Here is a 23686-nt window from a genome sequence, read left to right as displayed (position 1 = left end):
TCGAAGACGCTCATACAGACACCCTCTGTTTTCAAGAGTCAAATTAGCATACATGAATATGCACACCAAAAACGCTAACGATGCACGCTCAAAAATTTAATAATATTATTTTTATAAATATATTTAATTTATTTAACAGTTGAAAAATAAAACCATAGCAAAATTTCACGTAAAACATAAATAATAAATGATCCAAACACGAAGAGAAAGCACTCACTATAAAACAGACAATTTATTCACTAAATATATATGTGTTTTTCAATTTAAAATGAAAGTATTATTTTATAGATATATTATTATAACACTTGCAATTCAAGCATATAAATACATATTTAATTTAACTGCATGTCGAACGTATTAAAAAATACATGTGTGTATGAGTTGTGTACGATATAAACAAATCAGATGAATGTATTTAATAGTTTTCACAATTTTTGACACAAATTCGTCCAATTGTTGTGTAATTAAAACGTGAATTATAAATATTTTTAAATCTGACGGAATGAAATCGTCGAAGGCGAACCCGTTTAAAGCGAATTGCGGAAAATCGATATGAGCGAACGGAACGTACGCGCGAGAACACACCGCTAATGGAGGAAATCTCACCCAATAATGCATCTTGTCGAAATGTGTGGCGAAAAACGGCACTTTATAACGAAACTATCACATGTAGAATATCACAGATCGAACCGCGACAATATGCGATCGAAAAGGATGACTTTGAGCGTCGGTGATGGGTGAAAATCAAAAATTTCCACGACGAGTGTCGGCGGGTGAAAGTGGCGCGTCCGCGAGGAAAAACTCACTGTGGTGCATCGGGGCCCAAGCCGGGAAACGCGAGAGGAGGGGAGCAGGAGCGAGGGGTTTGGAGGGGTGCCGGGGTCGCAGGGGGTGAACCGCTCCCGTCCGCCCTCGCCGCCCCCTCCGCCCACCCGAGTTGCCCCCGAGGCCGCCCTCGGGCCCCCCTGGCGTCCTCGGTTGAGACCTTCAGAGCCTCCGAGATGCGGTGCGAATGCCCCCTGGAGGGTGGGTGGGAGGCTGGGTGGGCCACCCCTGCGTGCATTTTGCACCGCCACGTCAACGTGTATGTGTATGCGTCTGAATATTATTTAAATGGTAATTACATGTTTTATTTTATTTCTACAAATCACATAAAATACACATCAAATATGTCAAATTGAATGAAGATCGAATCGTTTCGTTTAAGCAGATTTGTATTATATTTTAAAAAATATAATTAATAAATTCTTTAAAGATTAGATATTATATTCAAAATTTTATTATAAAGATAAACTGATATTTATATTATGTTATTGTTTTTTTACTTAAACTCATAACTGCTCTATTTGAATTTGGTAGAAAATATAATTTTCATATTGAACTTATATTACTATTTATTTGAATACATTCACCAATTATTATTCTTATAATATTTTTACTATAAACAAATTAATTTATTAATTTGTTAAGCTGGTTGGCTCATTTAGCGAGAAAAAGCGAGTTTTCCTCAAAATAATCTGAATGGAAATTTGTATCTAGACGTTCGAATTTAATCATTATTTTATGTAAAATCATTAAAATCAAATTTTAAACAAATTAATTTATTTATTTGCTAAGCTAGTTAGCTAATTTATGAAAACTATTGTATCAATATATGTACACAGTACATTATGTAGAAAAAGCAAGTTTTCCTCAAAATAATCTGAATGGAATTTATATCTAGAATTATTTTACTTACTTTGTTGTGTATTGTTTTATTTTTTAATTATTTTGCTGTTATTATTTTTTTTGCATTGCTATTATTATTATCTGTTATAATAATCAATGTTATAATAATCAATTATTAATATATCATTATCAAAAAAAAAAGTTTATATGTGAAAATTTTAATAAATAGTTTACCTTTTAAATAATTATATTTTATTAAAACTATAAATTTTTCAAAATAAAAAAAATCTGAATTTATAAAAATTTTTGACAATTTTCCAGTTCTCAAACTGAAATGTATAGTAATTTTTAACAATTTTATCTGTTCATTTCCGAGTTCATATATTAATCTTATTTTTATAAAATAAATAAAGCATTATTAATTGGCTCACTTTCATTGTTTATATAAAAACGACGAAAAAAGATATGAATTTGTATGTAAAATGTACTGTACATTTATTTGTCGATTCATTTTCCATTGGACGTGTTACTAAATCAATCATACGTTATATACATACAATTATTGTACAACTAATAAATAGATATCAGATATATAAATTCAAATGATTTTGCATATAAAATGACATACGTAAACCATTCAGTCAAAAATTTCAAGTTCCAAAATTTTCTGAATTAATTTTAACGCCGTTGAAATTATTTTTTTATTCATTCCAATTGTACATATGTATATATTAAAATCACATTTGAATTAATTCGTCATTTTTTGTGTGTAAATAAACAGTCGACGACCCCTGTGTGGGTGGGTGTATGTAGGTGTGTACGATGTGGCGCCTGTGCGTTACCGAGCGATTACACCTCTGCGTGTGGAGCGGTAAAAGTGAAAAGGGAGCCGCGACCGTAGGGGGACCTCTCCATGGGGGCCACGGGGGGAGTTTCACGGGGACGGAGGGTTCGGGGAACGTGAGAGGGGGGCCGGGACGCTGTGTAGGGCCGGTTCCGGCACAAATCGATAAAACTTTCCCTTTTGACGGTGCGCCGGTACGCGCGCTAGGTGAAGGCGGCAGGGGGGGTGACGCCACCGGCGCGTGTTTATGTTGCGGATTTCACCTGCGGGGGCGCAGGGTCGGGGACGGGGGCGGCGGAAGTCGTAAAACCGAGGGCGGACCCTGTGCGTCCTCCGCCGCCCCCCCCCTAGGCCCCTCGGCCACCCTTACCCGACTCGTTCGGTCCCCCCGCCGGCCACTAGACTCAGGACGTCTCTGTATTCTGTGCAACTAGCACTGTGTATCCGATAGCCCGCACTTCCGGTCGACCTCAAAGGGTGTAATGCACCCCGTCTAACTCATACGCCCTTAGGGTGCGAGAAATTCATATGTTGAATTCATGGAATGATATAAATTAATAATAATCCTATATGATGCATGTGCTTGAGAGATTTGGCTAAATCATGATGAATTAAATAGGCTATTGAGCTCTTATACCCGAAACTCTAACATTAGAATCTAATATATAATTTCGAAAGTAACTATTGTTGATTTGTAGAAAAATAAATGAATATTCAAATTAATTTAAATGAAATAAAACTATTCAAATAAATTTAATAAAATATTTACTATTAGGTTGGCCATGTTTAAGCGGTTTATAATACAAATACCGAGCAAAGCTGGGTGAAAACAATAGAAAGATATAATTATATATAACTAGCTGAACTCGGCATGCGTTGCAATGCCACAATAACGCATGCAATTCCCGTTCCCATTTCAAGTGATTTTCGAGCTCAACTCGTGTCTCTTCACAGCCGTGTCGTCATAAAACAACTGGTAACGTGGTTAAACCAACGAACACATTTCCTTGACTACACAATGGCGCTTCAAACTTTCTAGTCGGTAAAATCGTAATTATGAATATTATTATGAAGAGGTTATTTCCCATTTTTTTTTCACAGTAAGCTTCCCAGACATATGTACATACAACAAATCTTGAAAGTTCCATCGTAATCGGTTGAGTGGCTTAGGAGCCTATACTAGACAGACAGACAGACAGACAGACAGACAGACAGACAGACAGACAGACAGACAGACAGACAGATAGACAGACAAATAGACAAACAGACATTAAATTTTATATATATATGTAGGTATATAGAGTAGTGTTGTGCCCGATTAAATATCATCGCATGGGCTATGGCATATCAAGCTATTAATTAAAAAAAAAATAAAAGAAATGCGTTGGTCCTGTGTTTGATTCGCACGCGGTCGAAAAATTTTTTCAAATACCTTTTAAGTAAATATATTGAATTTAATATTTATATTTAATTGTTTAATATGAAACAAATTGATAAAAACTACCTACCTACCTAAATATAAACAATATAAAACACCAATAGAAAAATTAATTAATTAAATAAATTTTCAATAGATGGCACTATATGCTCAGAGACTTATTACCCTAGAGGAAAAATTGGTAGGAAACAGTATATATAGAAAGTTTTTGTTGATCTGTTATTATGTTCGTATGTTTTAGCTGTGACGTACACATGTCGAATCGAAGCTACTATTATAGTACGGCGAGCGTTATCGCACACAGATGCACAGACACACAGACGCATATATACAGAATAACGATATTATGTATATATAGTATAATAGAACATATAGGTATAATCGCTAAAATAGATAACCAGCAGTGTGATCTAGTGCTTAGAATATTATGGTTTCGATCAGAGTGGTCACGGTTCGACTCACACTAGTGGCTGCTGGCCAGACCTTGGTTTGTGACTAAGCCGATCGTTTTCTATCAGAGTGTGCCAATTTTTCTGATTTTCATTGGAAAGGTTCTTGTAAAAAAAAAAGGCATCTCCTTTTCTATCTCTCTTGCAAATATAGAGTTATTAAGAGTCTTGAGGTTCGACAATTTGTATAATGAAATGCTGCAAAAAATTTCTCCATTGATATTTCTATGGATGATGTTTGTATGAATTCGCATTGTATTGATATTGTTATGTATTTATATAAAATCGCTTTGGAGCGATCTGTAAAGGCGAGTGTACAAAATAAATAATGATCAATGGGTCAGTAACTATGAAAATACATTGTTGAAAAAACTATGAAAAAACAGATATTGTTGGTATCACGTCAACTTTTTTGTGAAAATTGAAGACTGCCTATTGCAGTCTTCAATCTTCAGTTGCTATTAATTTACAATTCTTTATCTCCTTACTGGGTCTACGTGACGAGCCAGAATGCTAAATTACAGAAAACACTAATATCGGAAGGCAAATATCGAAAATCGAAAGATCAAAAAAAAGGATGCATGGTAAACGGTACATACTCACTTAATTTACGCGAGCAGGGCACAACAGGAACAAGAGAAACAGGCTTTTCCTCCCGTATTCTGCGCGCGCAGATTAATACGGGAGGAAAACCTGTTCCTCTTGTTCCTGTTGTATCCTGCTCACGCAAATTAAGTGAGTATGTACCGTTTACCATACACCCTTTTTTTTGATCTTTCGATTTTCGATCTTTGCCTTCCGATATTTGAGTTTTCTGTAATTTAACATTCTGGCTCGTCACGGAGACCACTCCTTACTAACCTCCGACACTCTAGTGATTTTTTCACGTAAATTACGAAAAAGATGCAATGATTGGCGATCATAAACAGTGTGTAGTCCATAGAAAAATTAAACTGATAAAATAAGAAAAAGCAATAGTGGAAAAAGTAACAATAATGCTATTTATTATTAAACTTATGTAATTGATTTTAAATTTTTTTCGTAAAACGTGTCTAAAAATTTTGAATTATTTACTAGAAATTAGACATTGATAATTAAATTTTCATTTTAAATATTGAATCGTGCAGCACGGTTTTATTAATTGAAAAGTTCGAATGCATCGAAAATTCTTCGAATCATTTCAATTATATAAGGACGGCATTTCGTTAAAGAAAAATAGCACACTAAATTTTTATTTTAAAAATGAGACAAAATCATTTTTAAAATAAAAAAAATAAATAAACTGCGATTAATTCATTATATAAAATGATTTGCATATAAAGGGATTGTCTTATGATGCAGTTGAAGTCTCGGAAATTCCCTGAAGGCAGTTTATTTGTAAGGTCAAGAGGCGCTTACCCACTGTGGGGTGCAAAGGTCGAGGGAAAGCGGCTCCAACCATCCGTTCCCCCTCTGAGTGGGGTGGGTGTATAGAATGGGAAGAAAATTTAATATTGTCTACCGACTTCATATATTAATATTAATTGAGATTAAAAAAAAAACTGAAATGGAAACGAATTCGTGGAAATATGTACAAATGTATATTATTATGTCGAGTTATATTATTCTCGATTAGAATTTGTTTCGAATTGTAATGAAACATTTATGTTATAAATAAATAAATCGATATTTTCAAACACAAGTATACATGTACGAATGTATGTATGTTCGATATAGAGCTATTGGCAACTTAATCATACATCCCTTTTTTAGTGTGGGGAGGAAAGGGGTCGCACAAGTGCTGACAATAATTTCGATAGGCCTGTCCCTAGTGGAAGCGATTTATCGTGTAGCAATTTTATTTTTAATAAGGCTTTTAAAGTTATTTAACAAATGAATATCGTTTTGTTTATTTAATAAAAGAGTTCATTATAATGCTTTTATTTGAAAAAAATAATTTTTTTGATTTGATTTTTAAATGCTTTTTATTATTACGAAATTATGTTCACAATACATCTTATATCTATTTTAATAGCTACTGATCTACTGATCATTTTCTATTTTACAATTTTAATTTAATTTGGTTAGTAATCACAGTATTATATTATTCTAATGTTAATCTAAAGCATAATAGGAAAAAGAGCTCAAAAACCTATTTACAATCCTTATAAATGTTCATAATACATCTAATACATAATATTAATTAAAGACTATCTAAAGTCGATGACCTAAAGCAGATTGTGTTTAGGTAATCTGTGTTTATACCTGAAGGGTATAGACATTTTGTTGTAATCACCGAGACTCTTCACAAGTGTGTTAGTATGGTTATTAGTGATTCTTTCATAGAATCTACTGGTTAGTTTGTTAGTAATGTCTGTAACAAACGGAATATTATATATAGCATGCAGTTTTTTCAGGTTAGTATATATGGGTGTATTATAAATTATTTTAAGGGATTTATTTTGTATTACTTGGAGCTTGGAAAGGTTAGTATTCGAGGCGTTATTCCATACAGGTGAAGCATAGGTTAATAATGGTAATATGAGCGCGCGATATAATTTTATTTTATTTAGCGTTGATAAAGAACTATGGCGATTAAATATTGGATATATTGAGGATATACCCCGCATCGCCTTGCATTTCGCTGCCTCAATGTGAGGTGCCCATCTCATTCTTTTATCAAACGTTACTCCTAAATATTTTATTACTGACTGCCATTTCAGACTTTCTCCAGAGGGGATTTTCAGATCTGAACTTGGCTTATGTTTTCTAACACTAAAGAATATGGCGTCTGTTTTGGTTTGATTAATTTGAATTTTCCACTTAGTGAAGTGTTCAGTCATTGTTTTAATTGCAAATTCAAGATTTTTAAGAATAGTGTCTGGTTTTTTGCTACTTGTGAAGCAAGCTGTATCATCTGCATATAGGGCTATGTGACAGTTTTTTGGAATAGGTATGTCATTTATATATATGGAGAACAAGAGTGGGCCAAGCAAGCTCCCCTGCGGAACGCCAGCTGCGATTATTTTTGGAGACGATAATTCATTATTTACGCTAACCACTAGCTTTCTACGAGTTAAGTACGATTTGATGATGAGAATTAGGTAGTTTGGTATTTTGTTAATAAGGAGCTTATGAATGAGTCCATCGTGCCAAACCGTGTCGAAGGCCTTTTCTATGTCGAGACATACCATTCCGGTACTTCTCTTCATATTAAAGTTCTTCGTCACGTGTTCAGTTAGTCTTGTTAGTTGTTGGGTCGTGGAATGTCCAGTGCGAAATCCAAATTGTTCATTTATTAATTTCTTATTTACGACTTTAAGTAAACGTGTGTAGATTATTTTTTCCAGAATTTTTGAAAGCGTGCAAAGTAAGCTAATGGGTCGATAATTGGCCGGGTTTTTTGAGCTTTTATCGGGCTTAAGTATGGGAATTACGTTGGCTGTTTTCCAGTATTCTGGGAAATACCCGGTGAGTAAACATGCGTTGAATATTTTAGATAGTGAGACTAAAGCTTTAAATGGAAGTTGTTTGATTGTGATGTTATCTATTGAATCTCGCCCAGGTGCCTTTTTATTTTTTTAAATTACGTATTATATTTTGGATTTCACACGGATGCACCAATTTTATATTTTTAGTACTGTTAGTGGGAGTTTTCGTGATGATTTTAATGGACCGGTTGACTTTATTATGCGTTGGTATGTGATTGTAATGTTGTGTGAGTGTGTGATGTTTTTGGAAGGATTTTGATAATAGTTCTGCTTTGTCGCAATCACGCGTCACTGAGATTCCTGCATCATCTAATGGAGGAATCGAGTTTTTTGTCCTGCGAATCGCTTTAGCTAATTTCCATAGAGAGCCATCAACTGAGCTCAATTTTTCTAATTTTTTAGACCAAGCTTCATTTTTGATTTCTTTGATTCTAATTTTAATTTGATATGTGAGCTTATTAATTAATGTTTTCAATGCTGGATTTTTTGATGTTTGCCAAATTTTACGGAGTTTATTTTTACTTTTAATTAGATTTGCAACAAAGTCAGTTATCTCTAGTTTGTGTTCAATATATTGTGTCTTAGGTATGTGAAGGTGTTTGGATCGAGCTATTGATTCCGTCAGGTGTATTATGGAGCTGTCGATTTCTGTTTTGTTTGTGAGTGTGGTAGAAGTTAGAATAGTTTGGTCGTTTATGTACGACTTGAACTCTCGCCAGTTAGCTTTCCCGTAATCCCAACTATGCTTGATGATTTCCTCGGGTTTCCCGTCGATTGAGAAGATTATCGGGAGATGATCAGACGACAGGGTTTGAAGGGCATTTGGTGTCGATATTTTTGGGAAGTTCTTGACGAGGACAAGATCTAGTGTGGATGGTTGTGAGTTATTTGTAGGATAGTGTGTGTATGTATCCGGATGAAGCAAGATTGTATCTGTTATTTGAATGTATTTAAAAAGAGTTGTGCCTTGTTGGTCAGTGTTTACGCAACTCCATAATGGATGTTTAGCATTAAAGTCACCAGCTACCACTACCGAACTACCAATGTTAAATATTTTGTTAAGATCGGATGCCAATAATCGTTTTTGGGGAGGATTGTAAGCGGATGCTACTATGTGACGGGTGTTGTTAATTGTTAGTTCGATGGCGGTTAGTTCTAAATTTTTTAGTGGCGGAGTTATTACGCGACAATGTTTAATTGACGATTTTATAAAAATGGCAACTCCCCCTCCATGCTGTTCTCGGTCTTCGCGATAGCAGTTAAAGTTAGGTAGGTTAATACGGATATGAGGTTTTAAGAAGGTCTCGGAGATTAAAACTATGTCAACACAGTACTCACCGATCGCCGACTCTAGTTCGTCAACCTTATTCTTAAGTCCACGAGCATTCCAAGCTAGAATGTTCAGGCGCCTCCCGTTAATCAAAGACATCGAGATATTCGACGAGCATGAGTGCCAGCTCTAGTTTGTCGGTGCAACCGCTGGCCTTGGCACGAATCTCCTGGAGGATCTTCAACATCTTCGTCATAGACGCCATGGAAGTTAGGTCTGTTGTTGGTTGAATGTTGGGATTGGTTGGTTGGTGGGGTTTTTTAGGGATATTTGGTGAAGGAGTTTTAATGGTCGGTAGCTTTGGGAAGTTATGATCGTTAACGACCGGGATATTTTGTGGCTGCACCACTGGGAGTTTCCAAGGGTTGGCTTTGACAATTGATGCTCGATTCTTCCTCGATTCCAGCATTTTCAGATAGCTCTGTCTTTTTGGACAGTCTTTGAAGTTAGCGGGGTGAGATCCTGAACAGCCTGAGCAGACAGCAGGGATAACTATTCCTTGATTGCATTGTGCGGTGAGGTGAGTGCCGGCACATTTGACGCACTTGGCCTGCCGATTGCAGTTTTTCGCAGCGTGTCCATATTCTTGGCATCTGAAACATTGAGTAATATTTTGTGATTTACTAGTATATTTAACGACACTGACCTTTGTGTAACAGATGTACCGGATTTCTTTAATCTTCTTTGCCGATACCGATGGCTCGAAGAACACCAAGTATAGCTCGGTGGCGTTGCTCCTAGGCTCCTTCGTCTTCATCTGTATGACTTTGGTTACAGGGAATCCCTGTCTGATGATGTCATCTTTAATATCAGCTTCCGGCAATTTCGGCAAGCCACGTACGACACTTTTTATTTCCTTTTCCTCCTTCCTGGAAAAGGTATGGAATTGTCGGTCTGGTGTCAATCCATCCCGAAGTTTTTTAAAGTCTTCAAGACTTTTACATTGTATCTTGACATTATTTTGACCAATGTAAGTCATTGTGAAGTCTTTTATAAACTTCTTGATCGACTCGATCATGCTGCCGTGAGTGCCAGTAGCTGTCATGATGATGGGCGGGATTCTTCCACCGCTTCTGGGGACATCGGAAACTTCCAAGAGCCCTTCAAATTTGTTTTTCTCCTGAATTTTAAATTCAGGAGCAACATCTTTCACGTTCTTTGCCGTATGTTTTGGAAACTGCCACTCGGTCTCCATCTGAGCGGTCTGAGAGCAGCCTGGTTGAGGAGCTTCGGTTGTAGTTATCAGTGTCTTCTTAAGTCGCTTTTTCAGGTTGGATCCTCGCATGGTGCCAACATGTGTTCTTTTGGTGTTCGTTTTGTGGGGGGTGTTTGTTGTGTATGTTAAAAGGTGTGGGTTTTTTGACGGTATGGCGTATCGCTGTATTATGAGCGCTCGCACAGAGAGTACGTCTTCGGCACGTCCGTTCTCACGGAGCGTCGAGAGACGAGTGAAATAATTTGATCATTTTTTTGATCAAGGTTTTCAGGCATGTGACAAGAATATTACCAAGTAAGCTATATCCATATAACTGCAAGTACGACTTCAGGATCTAAAGTAATGAGAAAAGACTGAATGATAAAGATTTGATTTGAGAAAGAAATGGATAGTTTCATGGCATAAAAAATCAAAATAAAACTGTTATATTTTGGCAGAAATTGCCGACATTGACAATAATGTGACGTCTATATATGACGTTGGTCAATCATTTGTGGAAAAAAATACATGTGTATGGATGTATGTAGATGTAAAGTCATTGTAGTAAATTCCCTTTTATTAATTTAAAATATTATTTCTGTTCCATTTTCCTTTGGCTCGACTGACTGTCTTTCAGATAACGGATCATTTCTCGTAATTTTCGAGTTTTCAACAACTCGAATTTCGTTGATTCGTATAAAAATGCTGCAAATTTGTCCATAACGTCTCGCGAATTCCGAGTTTTCGGGCATCTCGAAATTTGACGCTTTATTTAAAAAAAAATGCTCCAAAAATGTAATTTTATCAAAAATGTATCCATATACATTACATACATATGTATGTATCTAGGGCTTCCAAGCCAGTTTAAACCGAAACTAAAAATAAATAAAAATTCACACATTTTTTAGGCATTTTTTTGTATTTGAAATAAAGATAGCTACCCAAAGAAGGTTTCGAAAACTTTTATATTTAAAACTAGTGATTTTACCCGGCTTCGTTCAGTATTTGTCATATAAACAGCTTAAACATGGCAAAACAATCTAATAGTAAACATTCATTTGATTTTTAATTAAATTTATTTGAATAAAAAAAAGATATCCATATCGTCGTCATAAAAACTTTGATTTGTTTTCGATGCTCCCACCCAAACCTTTATACCTTACATACATACATACATACTGAGTCTTTTTCATATTAGACTAGCTGAACTCGGCATGCGTTGCAATGCCACAATAACGCGTGCAATTCCCGTTCCCGTTATCGTTGCGTAGGCGTGGCGCGATTATTGTCACACTCACGGCGTGATGCGTTGAAGGCTTTATATTTGATAGCTTTACTTAATTGTAATTATGAATATTATTATTAATAGGTTTTTTCACAGTAATCTTCCCGGACATGCATACAACAAATCCTATAAGTTTCATCGTAATCGGTTCAGTAGCTTAGGAGCCAATTGGAGACACACAGACAGACAGACTTTTTTTTTTTTTTATACATACATACATATATAGATAATGGAAACATGAAAAGAATACCGAAGACACCTTCAGTCATAGAAATGGCCGTTGTACGCGTGGCTCACTTTATATTGGAGTTTCTGGCAAAATGACGAATTTTAATTCTCGCTTATCAGTAAAAATTAATCATAATCGACTGAATTAAATTACATTTGTGAATAGGAATATTACATTATTGAATATTAATATTGTGTACATTAAAATACATTTGTGAATATATACAATTTAATAAAAATTATTATTTTATTATTTTAAACAGTAAAAAAATATATACAATTTAATAAAAAAAAAACAAATAAATCGATTGGTTCGAAGCATGCGACGCCACGTTATTAAAAATCGTACTTTTTACTAGGTAAATTTTGAGAAAACCAAAATTAGCATTTTTCGCTCCGTACATATGAATGAATGACACCAATGACCAATGTGTGAATATTTTAAACTTCTTAGAGAAAAATACTCCCTGGTGAGTTTGCGCAAGGTTCCGACAACAAAAGTGAAATAGACATTGTGTTGGGTAGAAATACCACTTAACGTCAATATTTCAGTACAAGTTGCAGACCAGAGCTTTCTCTTACTACCTTGGATGCAGGAGCTTCCGCAAAGCCACCCCCTACGGATCAATAGCGGCGGCCACCCCCCACCATGCACCCCGCCCCGCCCCGATGCAAATGCCGATCATGCGTGTACACGCCGACAACCCTGGACATACCGAGCACACATATACACCCCCCCATACATATTATATGTATGCCATACATATTCCATACACTTCCACTCGAAGATTAGCGAACGCTCGAGCCTCTTGATACGCCACGATTTGGTGTACTCGTCGAATATTGCACGCTCGTCACTCGAGTATTGATTGCGTGGGGCGATATTATCGACTTTATTGGAAAAATATACCACTTAATATGTGTACGTAGTTTTCCGACGCTAGATATTTACGTCGACGCGGTTATTAATTCCGCCGTCGGAAAATGAAAATCTGAAAATTCCATTTAGATTCAAATAAGATTCAAATTTGATACTTTCGCATAAGCTTCGAGTGATTCGAAATTGAATTTGTGTGTAATATCGTTTTATAATTTCAATTATATTTTAATATTGAATTTTTTTTACATTTATGAAAATAGTAATAGGGATCAGAAAATTGTAGAATGAAATTGGAAATGATTTAAGTCTCTTTTATATCAAATTACATAATTATGTAGTAGACTTAGTTAACTTTACTCCGGAATTTAATAACCTAAGAATCTTTATATTCAATGGTTCAATAAAATTATATTCATTCAATTTTGATTTTATTATGTACTAGCTGAACCCGGCATGCGATGCAATGCCACAACAACGCATGCAATTCCCGTTCCCGTTCCCGTTCCTGTTCCCGTTCCCGTTCTCGTTCCCGTTCCCATTCCCATTCTCGTTCCCGTTCCCATTTGTCGGAAAAACGCAGGCAGCGAACACGTTGGTTGCGACGCGAAAACATTTGACATTGTAGCGTTGCAATGACACTCATTCCCGTTTTTCCTATTTCCGTTACCGTTTTTTCCCGTTTTTTTTTACAGTAATCTTCTTGGACATGCATACAACAAATCCTGAAATTTCCATTGCAATCGGTTCAGTGGTTTAGAAGCCTATTCGAGACACACACACAGACATTCATTTTTATATACATATATATTGAAGACTAATGTTTTTACCCGGCTTCACTCGGTATTTGTTATATAAACCGCTTAAACATGGCTAATCTAATATTAAACATTTTATTAAATTTATTTGAATACTTTTATTTTATTTAAATTTATTTGAATACTTTTATTATATTTAAATTTATTTGAATATTCATTTGTTCGATGACGTCACGGATCTACGAACCAAACAAACATACATAAAAAGTCTCTTTCGAAATGATGTACATATGTATGTACATAAATAATAAGTTTAAAATATTGAGTCATTTTTTATCACCCGGGTCAACCCGGGACAGAAATTCCCGGGAATTCGCGGAATTTTTGATGTCCCGTGTCCCGGGAATTCTTATCTAGAATCCCGGGAATTGGATTTAAAAAAATCTTGAAAATATACAATATTTTCACGACTGCGCGAAGGTAAATAATAAATCAAAATCTCAAAGGTTTGTTGTTTAGCAGTAAGCACAGCACATTCCTCGAACGTGGAAAATTTATGAGCATTTATGGTTCTGTGCGTTTGGCCAAAATCGTTTCTTGTAATTATATTTTTGGAAAATCTCAATATTGAAGGACTTGACCTTACCGATGAATTATTCTGAGAATAGAAAATTAAAATCGAAGAAAGAAGAAACCTAAAACTGAGTTTTTAACACAAATTTTTAATAATTCTAATTTTATACCGAACAAAACATTCTTTAATTAAAGCGGATGCAGATATATCCTACGGTGAAACTATTATGAAGCGAGTTATATCCTTGGATTGACGATTCGACAATGGAATAAACTTTTTTAGATTCGGATGACGATAAAAAAATTGTGTTCGACGATGAACGCTATATAACAAATATATTAAAATGAAAAAAAAAAAATTGACATGTATCCCGGGATCCGTCCCGTGTCCAGGGAATTAAAAAAGTCCGGGAATACAGAAACCCTAATGTACATAAATAGTAACACTACAGGTTTCCCCAAGGCGACACCTATAGCCAAAGTGGCACACAACACAGACGTAGCCACGATTTTTTATTGGGGAGGGGGCTGAAACATAGACGCGCCCTTCCCCCCCCCCCACCCAAGCGTTCTTTTAAACGAAACTTTTTATACAAAAAAATTCGTTCGGAATTTGAAAAAACGTTGAATTTAATATTTGTAAATTAATATTTTTAAATTAAAATTAATATTTGTAAATTTAATTTTATAATTTTTCCTCAATATTCTCGTCAACCTTTTATTAATTAAAAAAAAAGTGGGGAGCACTCAAAACTAATCTCGCCAGAGGCCATATATTAAGGGTTGCCAACTGGGAAATGAAAAGAAAAAGAAAATTTTTTAAATATTTAAAAATTGCTTCGAAATTGAAGGTACTACTTGTTTAGAATAGAGATCGCCAGCCTTTCGGACCACGAAACGGTTTAAAAATTAGAAAACTTGGGTATTAAGAAAAACAAGTGCCAGTTTAATTTAATAAAAACTATAATCAATACTGTAATAATCTAATTAATACTGAACTAATTTAATCAATACGGTATTAATACTAATTAATACTGTATTAATCTAATTAATTTTATTTACTAATTCTTGAAATCTCATTTGAGTATTTACTAGTGCATTCACTTTCTCTTTACCATAAGAAAAAAAATATCGACTGAGAAGCGTTTTATGTTACAAAATAGTGGAACGTGAATTATAACTACACATACATATATGTACATATGTAGTTGTATATGCTCTCTTGAAAAAATACATGTTGAAAACCCTACCATATACTCATAAGGCCGGGGCTTGTAATAAATATATCAATTACTTAAATAATCAACTAAAGACGCCTGCTATGAGATTCAGCGAAAAAAATTTCATTAGACATCTCCACATATAAATATAATATGTACACGAGAGCAAGACCATTTAATCTAATTTTTTGAAAGAAGATTCTTATGCTTCACTTCTCTTCATGAAGAAATTAAAAATCACTATCTAAATCTAAATATATCAATACAACGATAAAATATCACATAAAACACATCAGAGGGTGAATTTTGGTCTGGATCGCTATAGCATAGATCAGCCGTGCTAGCGTTTTTTTTTAATGTGTAAATCTATCTAAAAAAAAACACGTGCCACGTACTACTCTGTCTTTTTTATATATTATATAGGTATATGATGATATGTTTTCGCAAATATTGTACTAATTTACGACTATTTTAATTGAAAATATTATATTCACGCCGTGCCGTGTTGCGTTTTAAATTCACAGAGAAAATCGTATCGCAAGGAATAGGTTTTAAAATAGATTCAATTAAAAATGCATAGTGCTTCGATCTACGAATTTAGGTTGAGCAAGTGGTGCATGTGACATGCATTCAGGATCCACCAACCCCCTTAAATTTGTCCGGGGGGTTGGGATGTCGGGGGATGCTCTCGTGACGCTCGCGTGCAGCTGAGCACCCCCTAGAAAGGGGGATGATCTTGAACGAGGCAACGCTCGCCGGATAAACCCAACCATCCGACCACCACCTTCTGGCATAATTCCTGAACTTTGTTCCATTTTCGGGCGAAGATTTCAGCGTTAATTTAGAATCAAGGTCAACCGGAAAATTCGAGCAAACAAGCAAATACATACCTGGAAGTTGATTGTTGATGTGACCACTCTCATGGATTCTGCGTAGTTTCTCAGCACGGTGTCTGTGCTGAGGCAGTTTTGACGCCATTCGAACAATTGCTCCAAACGTGACACGCAGCGTTCGCAGATTTTTTTCGGAAGGAAGTCATCTTTTGAAATCTAGAATGAAAAATATTGATATAAAAAGGAATTATTTTATATTGTGCGCACGAATGAGTAATAGCTGTGTCGTCCTTTACTCCCCTTTTTATTAACATAGAGATAAAATGAGTTTCGCTTAGGGGGGACCATGTATTATATATTATGTATATGTATATATGTAATATTTCGACATTGTGAATTGTGATATTTATTAAGTGTGTCTAATGGGGTATCAAAGCTTATTATAGTTTTTTATGAATTTGAATTCAATGATAGTACGAAATATGTACGTATTACTAAATTATGTTCACAATACATTTTATACATATTTGAATAGCTACTGGTCTACTGATTATTTTCTATTTTACAGTTTTAATTTAATTTTGTTAGTAATCATAATATTATATTATTCTAATGTTAATGTACAGCATAATAGGAAAAATAGCTCAATAAGCTCATAAGACTAGTTGTTTTACGCGCCTTCGCTCAGTATTTATAATATAAACAGCTTTAACATGGCGAATCTAATAGTAAATATTCATTTGTTTTTTTATTAAATTTATTTGAATCAAAAAAATATATATATAGAATCGTTGTCATAGAAAATTTGATTTGTTTTCAATGTTACCAATCAACATTATGTATTATGTACTTACATACAAAGTCTCTTTTGAAATTTTATTATATATTAGATTATACATAAGATAACATTTAACGATACATACGATAATATTTTATAGTATTTTTATATTTTTACCATAGTGTTTTTACAGGTTACCTCAAAACGACACTGGTTTTTAACTCATACATAAATTTATCTAATATAACTCATACATAAATTTATCTAATATAACTCATACATAAATTTATCTAAACTATCGTTTGTTGTTAGAATCCGTGACGTTAAACTCAATAAAACAAAAACAAATGAATATTCAAATAAATTGGAATAAAACAAAACTATTCAAATAAATTGCTTAAATTTAATAAAATGTTTACTATTAGATTGGCCATTTTTAAGTGGTTTATATTACAAATACCGAGCAAATCCGGGTAAAACCTCTAGTAGACTATAATTTTGAAATTATATTCAAATAGTGGTGACAAATAGTAGGTAGGTTGGCTGCCAATTTGGTGGGAAACTTTTTCAATAATGAAATCATATAAATTAGCAAACTCTAATAAGAAACGATTGACTTGGAGCACAAATATCCAAGTCTGACCAGCAGCACTACAGAAGTACTAATAGGTCAAATCAGGGCTCGAGCCCAAAGCCTTTGGGTGGTTAGCATTACGCAACCACCGAGCTATATGTTCATATATGTATTTTTATTGTACTTCTTAAACACATTTTATAGTTTTTTCATAAATTATTCATAAGCCAAATTAGCCAGCAGTTTGGCTTAATGGTAGCCTATATATTTAGCACCACTGAGGTCAAAGTTTCAAGTCCTCTTCAAACTGCTGATTAGGTTTGGGGGTTTTGTGACTCAAAATCGATCGTTTCTCTATCAGAGTTTGCCAATTTTATCTGATCATTGTTGAAACGGTTCCTGAAAATTGGTATTAGAGCATTTCCTGTTGTCACAAAATCTGTGTGTATAATTTGTAAAAATTATGCACAGTAATCTGAAATCTATAGATATCTTTAAAGACATCTCTATAATTTCGTGTTTATATGTATGAAAGTTGTAATAATAATTGTACACAAAAAACTAAAAAAATAATCCATAGATGTCTCTATGATTATTATTTCTGTACTGATTAATTGTTATATGATATGTATTCTGATTGTATATGTATTATTGTATTTCTGACCGTTATCGTACACTCGTCGCATTGAAGCGATCTGACGAGTGTATATTGATTGTAACAATAAAATAAAATAATTGTAAAACTAATGTGTGGTGAAAATAATTTTTATATATAAGTTATATCATTTTTATTGAATTCTCAATGACAAATATATGTATTTTTAAATAAATATCACGAAATCGTGCAAAGTGAACATGTTATGTTCAATAATTTCATTTACTCTAGTTTTTATATTTTGTTCTTATTTTCATATTCCATCAATGACAACTGTTGAAAATAGCGTCCAATTTTTTTTTATATATATATCTTAACCTTAATTTTAAATTATGTATCAATTATTGCCAAAAACCGCCGTTTGAAATGCTGACGATTAAGAGAATCGTCTAGAATTTTAAAGGCAAATGAACTTAAATTCAGCCCCCCTGATTTATTGCAGAATTTGAAACGTTGCTCCGAATAAATAGATATTGTGAAAAAACATGGGTCCTAAAATACGGTATGTAGGTTTCTACTCTAAGTGAAAATGTCATTTAATTAATTTACTTCGATTAACACATATGTACATACACTGCGAGGTGCGAAGAGACACCTCTGTGAGGGACAGTACATATAAGTTAATTATAAATTTTAGAGTTAAGTATAATAATTAAGATGTATTTTTAAGTTAGCTTTATAGCTAAAATATATATAAATAAATAAAATAAATAAATACATATGTATATGTATCATATACAAACATACATATATCACAAATGAATAAGATGTAATATATTATCATAATAAATTTTAAGCCAAAAATTAAAATATTTCAATTATTTTACTATGACTCCGGAAATTCACATGAAAAATCATTTTCCTTAAGAAATAAATTATATCAATAATTTTATTACTTGATATTGGTCTATATGTATATAATTTTTAAATAATTATTTGCCATTAACAGTTTACTTGGTTTTCTTCTAACCAAAATTATTTAATAATGTATTATTATTATTATTCGGATTTACTATTAAACGAATATTTTTATTCTCATTGTACCTTTTTTAAGCCCAGAATATTATGTATATATCATACATACATAGGTATAATATATTCATATGTATATCAATAAAAGTGGCACTAGTCCCGGAAAGACTTTCAATATATGTATGTACATATGTATTATACATATATATACATACATACCTACATATGTATGTACATATATACCCGGCATCTTCCAGATGAAAAGAAAAGATTATTTGACAATGGCCATTATTTACTTGTTTATATGAAACCTTATCAACATCTTATTATATGATTACTAGTACAAATTAAAGATTTGAATAATTTACATTAAAATTTATCATTAATTTACATTCACATGATATTGTATATTTTCTTATTTTATCTATGAATAATATTAACAGTTAAATCTCCGAAATAGGAACTACGAAGAATTATTATAAATTGTTAAAATATTGCATTATTATTACGTATTTTTTGTAATTCAAAAAAGTGACATATGTAATATCGAAATTATTTTGAATGCAGAAATATGTATTTCACCTCCATTACTCATGCCCAAAAAAAAAAATTTGCTACTGCAAAACAAGGAACGCAGTGCCACATTGTTATGAAATATGTACGAAAAGAGTAGATTTTTACAGCAAAAGCACAATGTGCTGTAAAATGTGCACAATGTGCATTTTTACAGCAAAAGCAAAAAAACTGCCGGAGCGGAAACTAATCAATCTTTATGTTTGATTAATCGAATTCGAATATGATTTCAATGGGATCAAAAGCCAGATTTTTGGCTTTTGCAGTCTTTAATTCAAAATTTTGTATTGTTGCGCCAAAAGTGAGTATTGGAATCAATAGTTAGATGATTTTTCTATTAATTATGATTTTTTATTGATTTAAAATAAGTTTGATTAATTATCTAGCTAATTTGAACGTCAAAAACATATTTTTCCGTAATATGATATAAGCTAATTTTTCACTTAAATTATTTTGGATTGAGTTAAAATACGTTGTTGAATGGGATGATGCAATAGCGAGATGAAGAATGGAAAGCGTATCACTCCATCTCACTCGCTTTCGAGCGATGAGCCTAGAAAATTTAATATTGTAATTAAAAATTAGTTACCGCTCGAATAAGTATTTTCAGATGAAATAAAAAAATATTGAGATTAAAGTGAAAAATTGATCGAAAAAAATAAAATATAAAAGCTCCCAAAAAAATTTTTTTTGACATTTAAAATTCGCTAGATAATTAATTATACATTTTTTAAAGCAATAAAAAATCACAATTAACATAAAAAAAAAACATTTGACTACTGATTTAAATTAAATTGACTGAATTAAATCCTGCAAAAGTAAAAAATTTGTAAAAAAAATTAATTTCATATTCGGATTCAGTGGGTCAAACTTAGTATAGATTCATTAGTTTCCACTCTGGTAAATAAATAAAAATGATTTTTTTGCGGCTCAATGTTATTAATGACTAGTTGTTTTTCCCGGCTTCGCTCAGTATTTGTAAAATAAACAGCTTAAACATGGCGAATCTAATAGTAAATATTCATTTGTTTTCTTATTAAATTTATTTGAATCGAAAAAAAAATATTTAACCATATCGAATCGTCGTCATAGAAACTTTGATTTGTTTTCGAAGTTCCCAACAAACCTTACATACATACAAAGTCTCTTTCGAAATTATATATTAGATTAAAATGACATAATATTTACCAATTACATAATTGTACATGTAACAGTCCAATTCCGTCTGTTATTTTGTGATAGCGCTATTATGATACATAATACGACATATTAAATATAAACCAAAGAAAAAAATACACAGACACACACACATTTTTTCTAGATCATGAAAACGTGATCAGTGATTGATTCTGAGTTCGAATCAGTCAAAATCTCGAGTTCGAATCAGTCAAAATCTCGAGTTCGAATTTTCGCATCATCACAAAACTTCATCTATTGTTACAACGCACAAAACTTCATCTATTGGCACCTGAAAATTCCATTCATCAAGAGTTACCCACACGAACTATCATACTAACGACAACTCGAGTTTCCGATATTCGATATTTCGTAGCAACAATTGTCGTGCGCGCGATCGCAATGTGCGAAATAGTCCGTTTACTTATTGTGGGATATGAAAACATTACGATTTTTAATTTGAATTTAAATAGTTGGAGCTGTTTTGTTCTATATACATAATTACTAGTGATAGGCCCGATGAATATCAAAATAAAATTTATATTCATATTAACAAACAAACTCTCAAAAGTATAATCATAAAATGTTTTACAAATAAAGAATAAAGCATAAATTATTAATTTAAATTCGGCATTAGCCCAACAGTAACACTATCATTGGGAGGTTCATGAAATAACGACCCATCCATGGCAATTTTTAGTTTATCTATGTATGTACGTAGTAACAATAGATTAAGTTTTGTGATCATGCGAAAATTCGAACTCGAGATTTTGACTTATTTGAACTCAGATCCGATCACTGATCACGTTTTCATGATCTATATGTAGAAAAAATGTGTCTGTGTATTTTTGTATTGTGTTCAATTTATTTTTGTTTGTGTATATACATATATTTAATGTTCCCAGCAAGTTCAGAGCTACTAGATACCGCGAACTGTTCTTCCCACCTGAGGCACGTACCAATTTAATGCTTTCGTCCCCTGTCGCCAGGGGCATCAAGCTCCTCAACCAGATTTCTATTGGATTGGATCTGTTTAATCTAAAATATACTGATCTGGTTGAGGTACTGTTTAGTTTGAGATCGTAGCAACTTGCAACATATTGCATTTTTATATTCATATTTTTACATTTTTATATTTTTATGTTTCATATTTTTATATTATTATCTTTCATTATAATTTTATTTCTCATGTTTTTTATATTTTTATATTTCATGTATTTACAATTTTATATTTTTATATTTTATATTTTTATTTTTACAATTTATATTTTTATATTTAATGTTTTTACAATTTCGTATTTTTATATTTTTATATTTCATGTTTTTACAATTTTGTATTTTTATATTTGTTTTATCCATATTTGTCTTTTAATTAATATATAATATTATTATAATATAATAATAATTAATTTCCTTTTTATATAACCATAATGTCGACTTGGAGTTGATCTGTAAAGTCACTATGGCAAATTTGTGAATAAATAAATATGTTTTATTTTTATCATCTCTAATTGCTATAGTTATTTTGTTTATTTTCTGTTATATTTTTGACCATTGCGGCGCATTAGGAATTCCTGTAATACTAGAATGGTCCTAACTTTAAATAAATAAATAAATATCCCTCGATAATGTCGACTAACATTGAGTTTTAAAAGCTCTGTAAAGTAGTGAAGTTATTTTCGAAATAAATATATTCGTTATTAGGGAAGCGTAGTAAATAGAGCGCGAGGTCGGCGAACCCTCCCCGAATGATAGTGGAATCAGTTGAGTAGACGAGGGTAGGAGTACTCCAAAGGGGGGTGAGTCAGCCTCGGTCACATGTGGCTGCGCCCCCTCCGTCAACGAGGGGGGCTCCGCTGTGATAACCGACGCCCCCCAATACTCCTACGCACGAAGCATTCCTCAAAATACTCCCCTTCCAACCCTATGTCACGTGTCTATTTAAAGTTACGCATAATTAATAAATGCAAATTTGAACCAAAAATTGCATTATATTTTTGAGTTCATTTTTGAAACAAATTTTCTAGAAAATATGTGGTTACATACACGAAATTTTCATACAATATAAATAATGCTAACCCTTTATGTTTTAGGATGTTATATACATATGTACATATATACATATTCTGCATATATGAACATATATTCTAGAAAGTGCAAAAACTAAGATTACATACATATGTATGTATTTTAAGCCTGCAGTTATACAAAAACTAATTATAGTTTTGTGCATGTTCATAGAAACTTATTAAAATATTACACATCTGATTTTTATTTATTAAATTTTAATTGTATGTGTGTAAATACAAATTTACGAAAAATGTTGTAGATTACGTATACATGCCCTATTTGAAGTAAAACCTGACCTACCTATCAGAAGGATTATTTATAAGTAGACTACAAGAAATTTAAATAGTTTTTGAGCTTTTTTTGCTATTATGGTGTTATGCATATGTACACGAAAATTATAATAATAAAATTCTATTGAAAATTATCACTGGATCAGAAACTAGTACATACATAGAAAAGCCCTTGAATTTATTGTTAACATAATTTATGAACAATAAAAAAGTATTATAGATTAAAGTTGTGGATTCTGTTTAGAAATTTGGAATAATTATTTAACGATTCAATTTATTTAAGTTTCAACGCGAAACATAAAAATAATTTCACAAGACTATGATTACATATGTATATGTATATTAATATCTACTTAAATATATGTAATTATATTTAAGTACATATTAATACATGTATAAAAATATTATTTAAATAATTCAAAACAATTTA

General features: G+C 32.7%; 2 protein-coding genes across 2 annotated transcripts in view; both read right to left on the bottom strand.

Annotated features, from left to right (window-relative positions):
• The window catches only part of LOC143912380 (uncharacterized), a 39860-nt gene that overhangs the window by 14950 nt on the left and 1224 nt on the right, over positions 1 to 23686 (bottom strand). Inside the window, exon 2 of the mRNA XM_077431660.1 lies at positions 16226 to 16384. Within this exon, the coding sequence (XP_077287786.1) occupies positions 16226 to 16384 (159 nt within the window). The remainder of the gene's footprint in view (positions 1 to 16225; positions 16385 to 23686) is intronic.
• LOC143911934 (uncharacterized) lies at positions 6355 to 10644 on the bottom strand. The gene is made up of 2 exons (XM_077431034.1): positions 9208 to 10644; positions 6355 to 6752 (listed from the first exon to the last, which is right to left on the bottom strand). The coding sequence occupies exon 1, from the start codon at positions 10482 to 10484 to the stop codon at positions 9285 to 9287; it is 1200 nt and encodes a 399-aa protein (XP_077287160.1). The 5' UTR covers positions 10485 to 10644; the 3' UTR covers positions 6355 to 6752; positions 9208 to 9284.

This window comes from Arctopsyche grandis, chromosome 5 (assembly GCF_051622035.1).
Source record: "Arctopsyche grandis isolate Sample6627 chromosome 5, ASM5162203v2, whole genome shotgun sequence".
NCBI lineage: Eukaryota > Metazoa > Arthropoda > Insecta > Trichoptera > Hydropsychidae > Arctopsyche > Arctopsyche grandis.
Note: the sequence above shows the minus strand (reverse complement) of the source record. Positions and strands in the feature narration are given on the sequence as shown.